Source organism: Habropoda laboriosa, unplaced genomic scaffold, assembly GCF_001263275.1.
Source record: "Habropoda laboriosa isolate 0110345459 unplaced genomic scaffold, ASM126327v1 scaffold529, whole genome shotgun sequence".
In the NCBI taxonomy this organism is placed as follows: Eukaryota; Metazoa; Arthropoda; class Insecta; order Hymenoptera; family Apidae; genus Habropoda; species Habropoda laboriosa.
This window is the reverse complement of record NW_017100671.1, coordinates 358,865-370,604: the sequence shown is the minus strand read 5'-3', so window position 1 is coordinate 370,604 and position 11,740 is coordinate 358,865. Positions and strand designations below refer to the sequence as shown.

The following is an 11,740-nucleotide window of genomic DNA, read 5'->3' as shown; positions in this document are numbered from 1 at the left end:
TTAATTAGCCCAAACATGTGAGTGTCGGTGAGTGCATGCGAATTGAAGAACGGAACGAGGGATATGCTATCGATAATGTTAGGTCGTTTGGAAAGTTCTGTCTGATTTCGTTGTCTGAATTCAAATAATCGTAACTCTGTCAAAAGTTAACATCTTTATTCAAAATAATACACCTCATTCCGCCCTAAGCGGCGCACAGTGGTACCAAACCATAAAAGTGAGACCAAAAATTATATTTCCAACTTCCTCGTAAATCCATGAAATTTTAGATTCGATTCTTCTAGTCATGGACCAAATTTTGACATGCATGCAGGGTGTCCCGTAACTCCTCGAACACCCGGAAATGGGGGGTTGCTGGGGTGATTCTGAACAACTTTGTCCTTTACCAAAACGTTGGTTGAAGCTTCGTTTTTGAATTATTAACTGCAAAGAACCATTTCTCTAAGCCTTATAAAAATAGCGGTGCAAAGTCAAATTTTTTTGACAGCGATCGATAACCGAGAAGTCACGCGTACGCGTTTGTTCACGATCGCGCGCGGATCAGTCCCTGCGCTCCCGTGCCTGGGCGCGGGCTCTACGCGCGCTCTGATTGGCCAGTGTTTTTCGTTAATAATTCAAAAACGAAGCTTCAAATAACATTTTGGTAAAGGAAAAAGTTACTCAGAGTCATCCCAGCAACTCCCCACTTCCGGGTGTTTGAGGAGTTACGGGACACCCTGTACAGGTCGTTATAAATCATCCACTATTCTCTTTAAAAAATTTTAAAGCCAAGAAAATAATGCTAATTTCAGAAGGATCATATTTTTTGTAAAATTAGCATATGTACTTCGTTTCAGTAGATTTTTCTATATATAGAACTGATTCAAATCGAATGATGTATTATTAAAGAGAAATCTGGTCGCTAATGTATCATGTAATAATTATTAGGAAAAACATATTTTAACACCCTTAAAAATATTCTTTTGAGAGTCCCACTTTTGCATCTCTTCTCCGATTCAACCGTTTACACCAAACGAACGTCGCTCCAAGTCGCGATAAATTTTTAACGACAGTATTTTTGAGAGCCTAACTAAGATAACAATATAAAAATTTCTTGAGTAAACTTGTTCTTTTCTGTACTTTTCTTTTCTGAAAAGTATCACCACGAAGTGTAAATTTTATTCTATTTCTTGTAATCTGTCTATTTTTTTTATAAAAAATTCAACATAAATCCTGCACATAATCAATTTTGCCTTTGTTTGTGTTATTTCCAAATAGTCGTATTCAGTGAAAATGTCGAAAACAAAATTTTTGTAATTTTTCGACATCAAATGAAGGAAGCGCGATCGCACCGCTTGGCACTTTTGGATTGGGAAACAACAAAGATCCGTGACACTCAAACGGTTAAGAACTGCAGGCACTTTTTGTCCTCAATACGTAAACATCGGTTAGTATTATACAGAAGGGAGAATTTGAACGAATATTCATGATGAATTAAAGTGAACTAAAATATTAGGTCCATCTGAGGTGCACCGGCCGGGTCAAAATGAGTGAATGTTCGATACACAGCAAGTATTACCATTTGTAACTTTTCGACTTTGTTTTCTGCATGTATGCTTCTATTTGTACCGATCTAATCTAATTGTTCATTCACATTTTAGTTACATAAAAATTCACTTTTGAAAGGTCACTTTTGGAAGGTCACTGGAAGTTACTTTAGGTCATTTTGACCCGGTTGGTAGTTCTAGTGTTAAGACAGCGCACTTGAAATTTATATGCAAAGAAAAATGATTTCATATAAAATATAAGAATTTAGTTACTCATGAAATTGCACTAAAGCAGACTTTCTGGATCATGTGGTGCATCGTTCTATATCCTTGGGCTCAATACCCTCATTGGTTTGCGTAGTTTCCAGAAACAATTTGTAGATGATTTCCGACACTTGATCCTCGATCACATAGTTTCTTCACGAAGGCCAGCCAACTACCGAGCTGTAGACAAACAAAAGGAACGGTTCGCGTCTTTTTATAACTTGATTCTTATATACATAGGTATGTCGTAACTACGAAAACAGGAGAAACTTGAAATTGTAGAGAAAAGTTCAAGCAGTATAAGTTGTATCGTGAAACTATAGTCTTTGTCTAGATATTGAAATTAACGTTTTGCCAGGAAAACCGCAAAACAAAAATTTATCTACAATGCTCGAATACCTGCTAGAAATAACTTCGTAAGCTTAAAAAAATTATTTAGTGTATTATTTAAAAATAAATTCGTGGCCATAAGTTTATAGTTGCGGAGATAAAGATTCGTTTAAGTCGTTAACGCACGTGTTACATTTTATCTGATCAGAATCACCTTCCAAACGAAGTAGCTTTATCTAAAGAACGGAAAGATATCCCAGTTTGATGTCAATTTCTAAACAGCAAACTTAAAAGCAGCGAACTCTTTCCTACACCTAAAACCAGGAAAGTTTAACACTCTGTACGCCGGCTAGATTTCAGCTGTTCGAATCGTCAGCGTTGGCGATGATACAGTATGTAGAATGTTGATTATCCGAATAATACGGAGACAAATCCGTCTCGACAAACGGTTTTTCGAATGATCAGTGTCGAAAAATTGAACTTGCAAATTAATAAAACAGCAAAAAGTAAAATGACTCCCACTAATATTCAGACACCATTCAGAACAGTACAGTATATTCTCCGCAAGTGTCAGAACTGACCCTCGTAGAGTCAGGGACTACGTTTTCGAGCCTCGCGCCCGCCTTTGTAGTTTGCTGAACGTAGACAAGGATAACGAATAAAAGATAAGCATGAAACATGAATCGAGGCAACCAAGCGATTTAAATATCAACTTTTCTAATTTTACGTTTTTTTAATCCCTGATTAAAATCGCCCACAATCTATCTACCTGGATACGATGCGGCGCGCGTTGTCCCTTTTAAGTGCAACCCTTGTCCGTAGGACAAAGTGCATACGCCGCATACGTTGGCTAATCGATATTTTAATATTGTCACACGCCATTCTGGATTAAAGGCCTTTGTGTATGCGTGTGCGTGCGCGCCTCGTGACACCACGGCAGATGTGGCTGGGTTTTCAAAAGCGTAAAGATTTCACCAGGCGTCGATGCTTGTTTTTTTTATAAATAAATTTTCGTTTCGTCCAGCCAGTTTTGTGGAAAATCCGAAGAAGAACCGCCGTTCGACGATCAATACCTCGGCTGCCGGCAATTATCCCTTCATAATTAATAGCTCCTGAAAATAGTTGCCGTCGATAATTGTAAATGTACAGACACCGTTTGGAGGTATCTTCGTTGGGATTGAAAACGAGGTGATTTCTCTGGGAAAAATTGAAGGGAAGCTTAGAATGCGCGATTTGACGTAGGAGTATGTTACTATGATTCTTGCGAGGCTGATTTTGAAGATATGTACGTGGGATGGAAGGTAGCTTTGAATAGGTTTGAATTGTCAGGATCTCTCTGTCAGTCTCTCAGCGTAGGTTGAAATTATTTGAGGAAATACCGCTTAATCTGGGATCTGATGTTTAGCGGATCAATCAAGGAGTCGGTCAAAAGGTCTGATCTTTCCGATATTTTAAGGAATTAGCTTGGAAAAATTGTCTTTGCTAGTTTTTAGACTTGGATGTTTCGTCAATTTTGATTGATGGTTCGTGAGAAGAAAGTGAAAATTAAGTGTGTAACAAACTAGGTGCTTGTGTAAAAATACGGGTAATTTCTGCCTTTATGAATTAATTGGTATCTGGCGACCATTCGTAAAGCAGAAGACTCGTTCTAACTGATCAGTAGGATTTTTATGGATTTATGGAACACTTGAAGGCACAAAAATACACAGAATCTAGCTTTTATGTTTTTAAATATATTCACAAAACTCTAAATTTGCAATAAAATTCCGCGGTTTAATCGCTACAAACGGCATAATTCCTCGTATAATTTAAAATAAAAATTTCGATCCAAAAAGTTCTGAAAGTAAGAACTACCTGTAACACATTTCGCATTTACGAATCGAAGAAGCATCGAAACACGAAGAGAATGATCGAGGAATTTTGTAAAACGATCTCGTGAGAAAGTCCTCGAGGAACACGTCTGCACAACGTGTATCGTGAAGGTTGCATTCGGAAAATTATTTCGCGGAAACTGTCCCCTCGGCTGAGGGTAGCTAGGTTTCCTGTGAAATCTTCCGTGAAAGGGTTGAAAGGAAGTATTCGTAGGATGACCAGGGCCTGGCTCGTCGTTAAACAATGGCATTCCGAACGATTTGCCCGTAAACGTCGCGTGGGCCAATTTGTCGGGCAATTTCTGAGGAAAATCGTTCGGTCACTATCGCGAGGCACCGGAGGACCGCGATTCGTATGCGACCATATTGTTCGTTTGATCCCCGTAATACCCCTCGACGAATTCAACTTTCGTCGTCGGATCGAACCAATCTTGCCAATCTTACGTATCGATGATACGTTGTGAAAAAAAATTCACCGAAATTGAAGGTACAAATTTCGTTAAATAAAGTTAGAAATTCCGCTCGAAATTAATTCTAAGGCTCCTAAGGGATGAGAGTTCCTTCAAGCCTGAAGCCGAAAAATTTTAAATTAGAATTAGTTCCTCTGTGCAAAAATTTTTAGAAAATTATTTACTATTGTTTACATCTTCAAGTTTGATATTTGATTCTGCTGTTAAATATACATGGAATATCCATTATATTAATGCATACGTCGTTTAAATAAAATACAATGCAAAACATATGTGTTATACTAACTTAAACTTAATAACACATCTTCGTCTTTCTTCTGTGAAAATATGAATTTGAGTGAATATCCGTAGTCTAATAATTACAGTAAATTTTCTCCAAGAGTCAGTAAGTTTGGATTCTACAAGTGACAGTATAGATGGTCCTACGCCTAGGTCTGCGTCATTGCTGCGCCCATGTTATCTTGTTCGCAGTCAGTCAAGCGTGTAACGTTACACCGAAAATGATATCAAACACGATATAATTTGAACAACATTTACTTATTAACACGTTCACTCTCACGCCAGACAGCGAGGTAACATAGGCGCAGCAATGACGCAGACCTAGCCGTAGGACCATCTATACTGTCACTTGTAGAATCCAAACTTTCTGACTCTTGTAGAGAATTTACGGTATAACTTTTTTCAAATTGGACCAAAGGACTTGAGTTTGCTTGAGAAATTAGAAGGATTAGTTTATTAGATGACGTGTACAAAATATTTTGAAAAAATTACAATTTGTGTAAAGCTCACTGTTTACAACTTTTCTATTGAAACACTACTTTTCATGAAAGCTTTCATATCTCACAACGCTACTATTGTGGCACAGTTCTTTCTTACATTGGACCTCTCAATTGAACTGTGACACGTTATAATAATACTTATAATGATCAACTCTAGACGAACTTTTCTAGACCGTGTTTTTACATACAAATTGTTGTGCATTTGGTTGCTATGAAGGCAAACAAATGCCAAACAAAAGAGAAGCGATAACAAGTGCCTGGACACGTTGAAAGCATGCATGCACATAGTGACTGCTTCCACCGTTAGCATTCCAACATTCTTCAGACACATCTGGTGAACACCGTCTCCACTTTCTCCTTGCCAATTTCAAGCTGAACATAGGAAATAAAGGCAAAGAAAGTTGGATGTCGTAAACTTTGCTTTTGGAATAAACATTCAACACACCACCACGTCGTGTTTCAGTCAATTGAAGGGTATTTTTCTCTTGAGGAATCGCGCCTCTTCTGATTTTTGTAAAAAGCTAGAATAACTTTGGAAATCCAGAATCATTTCGATCAACGAAAACAAAATTTTTCAAGTGTTACTTATTTTCATCTCTTTCTTCAAATTATATACTGTTTTACATTTACGAAGTAACAAGTTAATTAGTTTTAATTTGATATAATCTGTCCAATTTAATGTATCACATTTTAGTGCATATTTAGTATAGATTTAATTTATTGTTCCATCATTTTCAATTTTCTTTGCCCTTTATTTCGTGCGTGCGCGTGTGCATGTGAATATTGTAGTATATAGTAATTCTTTTTCAGTGGTTTCGTGTATTCTGCTTTCAGTACACAACGAAGAACATTCTGACATTCACCCGTGTCGTGGTGAAGCAAACGGTAATGGCACAGAAGTTGGTAATGTCATTTGCAGTACCAAATGTCACTGCCTTCTGCTCTACGACTTGTACGAGGTAAGGTGCCGGCCATGTGTCGTTCATTTTGAGGATTACCGTACCTCCCGTGTCTTGACGTACCCTACACTCGTTGGTGTAGGGCGGATTGCTCAGCTATAGGAATATTTTTAAACGTTAGTAACTAACAAACGAAGCCTCGAACGCAATTTTTATATTCTTGATTTTCGTCTTATTTCGGCTTTTAGAAGCACCCCTTCAATTTTCTCTCAGGAGGGATCGAACATCTTGTATAGTACGCCTAACTAATTTGAGCCTCATTATACCACACAACTTTTGTACGAACACTTTTTTGTTAGCTTCAATCTCTCGTGAGATATTCCACCGTTCTCGTTTAAATGTAACACCCTGTACATGCTCTCACGCAACTTCACACTTATTCCACGCGACCTATTTAAACAATGCTACAATTGTTATTTAATTTTTTTACATTTGATAATTTTCTGATAGAAAATTCACTGCTCTTTCAAATTTTTGCATTCCATTGAAAAATTTAAGGCGACCTTAATATGTCGTAAACAAATAAGTTATTTAAAACAATCGTTTCACCGTCATATGTTCCCTTCGATACAGTGCAATTTATATATAAAACACTTTTCTGTAGGACACATAAATTAAAAATTATTCAGGGTGGACCAGTTGTATGACTCACCCTGTATATACGTTTCTACGTACGGATCCCATTGCGCCCCATTTTTAGACGGTCTTGCTAAGTAAGTACTTCCATGGGACGTGTGGTTTCTGCCTACACAGATGGCCCTACCATGGAACCCTTGCGCGAGGTGAAGCCAGCACACGGGCTGAGTTTTCTACGACTGTGATAAACGAGCTAATTAAACCGAAAATACGTTCATCGGTAAAAAATAACAAGCAAAAAATATCAGACATATAATTTAGAAAGTCCTTCAAAAGTGATTTTTTTTTATCTTGGCAATGTATCCGATTACACGCGAAACAGAGTTAGCAAGAGATACCAGAAAATTAAATACGGACTCATCTGCCATTTTAAACAAGACGTCAGGGAGGAGCCATTAATTTTATCACTCGGCGTTCTCGGCGTAGGGTTCCCGAATTATAGGAGTCATTTACGAGACAATATTTCACGGTTTGATGAACGATTTCCGAGAAAACAAAACTTTTTCGGTGTTCGTGTTTCTCTCTCCGGCGCTGTTGCTTCAGAGCACGATGAAAAATCGCCGAAAATAGCCGCGGTAGACGGGACAGAGGGGAGAGGACAGATTTACGGTGTTATCGACTCTTGGTGAGGAAGTGCCGAACAACAACATCGTGTATCAATCGATTTATTATAACCGTAAGGTCTACAATTTGTACATTACATCGTTCTTCGCTTCTTGCCGTCGCTTTTCGTTCACTATGTACATACAGTCTGCGATTTCCTATTTATAGCTATCTCGTTTACGCATACACGTATACATAAATATGTACAAAAATACAAAAGGGGGTATTGGCACACTCGAAATACTCATCACGTTGCAAACGAAGCGTCTTACTACATCGTTCAAAAATCTCCGATACTTTTTGCTCAGTTACACGACTTCCTGAGTACGAAATTGGCAGTTTTCGTTGATGCGAGGCTTAACCTCAGAATACTCGATCCATGTAACGGTAAACTATTCGTTAGAATAATCAGCGAACATGGATATTGAAATTTCAGTCTTAACGCTTAACATAGACATACATCGAGTATTATTTAAGCCAATTCTTAACGTGACTTTTGCTGCCCGCCGTTACAACGATTATGCGTTTGCAGCCGCTTAATACTTCACAAAGTATCAGGGTGTAAACTAAGTCTGCACTTTTTTTTGGTATACTTCTCGTTATCGTTAAGAACGTATCATTTACAGAGCCTTCGTCGTTATTTGTAGCTAGGCTGCGGATGCTTATGCAATTATAGCATATTAAAATATGCAAAATATATGAGAGTAACGCTAGAAATTCTCGAGATACGTTGATCTATAGATCAATTTCGCATATTTTGATATATTATAATTGCATAAAGATTATATCCAATTTGTAATTCCTTTGTGATAAAACCTGCAGCTTTAAGACCGATAAATTCTTGTACAGCATTCTTACACTATCTCTATAAGTAAACGTTTTTCCATTGAAATTGATAGATGCTTTTCGAATGACTGGTACTTAATACTGCAATAATAAGAGATTTATACATTAACACGTTAGAAAAATTACGTTAAACTCTTAAGAGACTAGCACTTCTGCGTCCAAGAAGCATAATTCTACAGCACGACAATACCCGACCATATTAAAATTAGCTGAACTAAATTAAAAAGTGTCACAGCGAGCTCGAATTTCACAGATGTTCGTTAAACCGTCATTTCTCATAGTCATTTCAACATTTTCTGGACAGTTACACATGGAAATTTACATATGGAAATATTGTCAAAAATGTCGTACAATAATTTCCTTAATCAGTGCAGATTCCAAAGTTGCTAACCAGTTTCGCTGAAAAATTACAAACTCGATACACAGATAGGAAAATGTGAACAGTGATGGGAATTATATTGCAATTGGTTCTTGATTACAACAAGAAATACAGCAAAAAGCGTAGACTTATTTTAAATTCTAATAGTGGACATGGCAAACTCTGAAAGAGCGAGTCTCGTTCGAAAGATTCGGCTGTTTCTTTCTTTTCACAACTAAGTTTTTATCGTCATAAATATTTACTCGACTCTTCTACACATCTTAAAGTTAATATTTAAATACTACCATTATATGTACGCGTTTCCACTGCTTTCGTTTTTCGTTCGCGTTTATAGGTTTTGGAAACATCTCAGCGGTGAAATTGACATTTATCGAGCTGCAGTCGATTTCAGTCGTTCGATGCTTAAACATATCTGGTCAATTGAGTGTGAAAGTCTTGAAGGCAGACAATCAGCTGGCTGAACGTTGGCCTCTCGTCCGCAGACATCGCCCAACAATAAGCCATAACTGAGAACAGCTCGTCGGGACAATTTATCGGTTGTGCCAATCTGTATCCATCTCTGAGGTAGGAAGCCATTTCAAACGCGTCCACTTCTACATACGGCTGCTGTGCCAGCGTTGTGAGCTCCCACAATAAAACACCGAATGCCCACTGAAAAGTTAACAATATTATTCGAAACGTTTCTAACACAGTTTATACAATTTTCCTGTTTTCTTCCGCAAATGCAGACATTTCTGAGCCGAATACAGCGGATGATCAAATCTTTACATTATCGTTTTACATTATCACAATTAATTTTGATATGAGAGTTTAGTTACACTGAATTCTTTTTTTTTTGACACATTGATGTTTGCAAATTGCAAATATACACTTGGCAACACTTTCGTCATATGAGCATTATTTTGTTACAGTTTTGTTGGTTTATAAGATCTTGAGAATTTAAATTGTTCTTGCTGTGTTTTTACAGTTTATTATGTACAGTAAATTACTCAAAATGCATCGAAAGTATGCCCAAAGGAATTAAGGCAGTAATTGTTTTAACTAAGTTTAACTTTACTGTGTATCTTTACTGAACAATTGTTCGTTAAAAATTATCCAGTGTAAAAACTTTGTTATTGTGATTTTACTTCTACACAAACACAAAAAACATATTTTTCGTACTGTGACTCTAATAATTTGATCATCCGGTGTACTCTTCGTTCAAAATAAGAATAACCTCGTTTCGCGCATGGGACGTGCCTAAGGCAGGGCTAGAACGTCCATACCCCCACTTAACCGCCTACGTTTTTCTCCGTCTTATCCTCTGCTGCGCTCTCTGTCTACGCGCAGAACGGACGAGAATCGGTCCGAGAGCGAGGTTATTCTTAATTTGAACGAACAGTAAGAATAAACACTCTGACGCATTAAATAAACATAAAGTGTCACTCACTTTTGGAATTTTCCACCTTTTCCATGCAATAAGATCATTCAAGAATACCAAAAAAAAAAAAAATTCTAGAAATCGAATCCAAAATTAGAGTACACCCAATTCTGTTTTTGCACGGTTTTGACTTAACACGGTCTAGAAAAATAAATTCAATTTCCTTTCTACACATTTTCATTCGGTATTTCGAGTGATGATAGTGATTTTGATATCCGATGATGATTCAATTTTTAATTCCTGAATTTCTGATCACTTTTAATTTACATGTTACTTTTACTTTAAGAATTCAATTACCTTTTGTTTCTATAAAATAAACTGTGCATGGATGCACATACAAATCAAATTTGGCTTTTTATAAAGATTCTTAATAAAGTTTTCTGTACGAATCCTTTTATTTCAGCTAGTTTTTACAGGTTTTAAGGATATGTACACGATGTCTTTTTTTACACGGTGTTTTCTTGAACGTATCTACCGTGTAAAAACAGAATTGGGTGTATTTGAAGAATTCGTAAAATAGTATCTACTCAACAGATGAAAATTTAATTAGTACTAATTAGAGAAAAGTAGTTAGCTGAAAAATTTCAAAGGCACGATGTTTAAGCATCAAAAATTCTTTCAAACGCTCTGCAAAAGGATTCATTTGTAAGTTTAACGAGCGCAGTTAGACTTTGATTATTATTCTTGAATATTTCATATTTCTTGATCGTCACATGCGTATAAATCGAGGCGTGCAAGAAGAATTGAACCGGATCGCTTCTGTTGATTTCAATTCCATCGGATATATCGACGCAAAAGTTGCGAGAGAGAGTAATTTACTCACCACGTCTGAAGCAGTGCTGAAGGTTTTATTAAGTAGACTTTCAATAGCGAGCCACTTGATTGGACGATTTTCGTTGTCACCGAGACAATGATAATCCTGCGGAAATAGATCCCTGGCCAGAGCGTTGTCCGTGATTTGAACCCTCAGATCATCGTCAACGCTAAACAAAATACATCGTCGACTGTTAAACGCGCTCGAGTCGCCGTAACAACTGATATAAATGTCACAAACACGGCATGGCACGTGAACGCAGTGATGTGAACGCCGGTGGCTTAAGATTGAAACTTGGCGACTGATTCGCGTGGTAATGCAAAAAGGCGCGTAAAAATGGGCTGCCGGGAGGAGCATTAAAGTCACCTTTGCGAAACGAAAGAGTAGCTGCCGGTAATTAAACAGTCTTGAGCGAGCGTATTTATTGCTAATTAATGCCGCACGGCCAATTAATTTTGTAACGAAACGTAACGACCTTAGCTTTATGGCGCTCCAACTGATGCTTCGCTAAATTATTCAGTCCAAGTACATGTATATCGTACAATAAAACGTCGCCTTTACAGCCGAGAAGAGAATACAAAAATACGGATAGAATTGGAATCGTGTGTACACGTGTGGAATCTTTATATTCGTGGTTAAAGAAACATAGGAAGGAGAATGTTTTAGTTAAGAGAAGAGTATCGAATAGTTCTTCTTCTGTTTACTTACACGCAATTCCTGGCCGCCAAATCTCTGTGCACCAGTCTTTTTCTGTGAAGATACTGGACCCCTTTGGCAGCCTGGAGGGCCATTTCCACGACTTCTTGCGTGGTGAGTGCTCTCGGTGGCCCTTCGCTGCTCAAC

General features: G+C 37.5%; 1 protein-coding gene across 1 annotated transcript in view; it reads right to left on the bottom strand.

Annotated features, from left to right (window-relative positions):
- Positions 1–9,065: 9,065 nt before the first annotated feature.
- LOC108576836 (tyrosine-protein kinase Dnt-like) overlaps positions 9,066–11,740 on the bottom strand; it is an 11,242-nt gene continuing 8,567 nt past the window's right edge. The window contains exons 6-8 of the mRNA XM_017939900.1: positions 11,606–11,734; positions 10,907–11,066; positions 9,066–9,314 (exon numbers count right to left, since the gene is read on the bottom strand). Of these exons, the coding sequence (XP_017795389.1) occupies positions 9,066–9,314; positions 10,907–11,066; positions 11,606–11,734 (538 nt within the window). The remainder of the gene's footprint in view (positions 9,315–10,906; positions 11,067–11,605; positions 11,735–11,740) is intronic.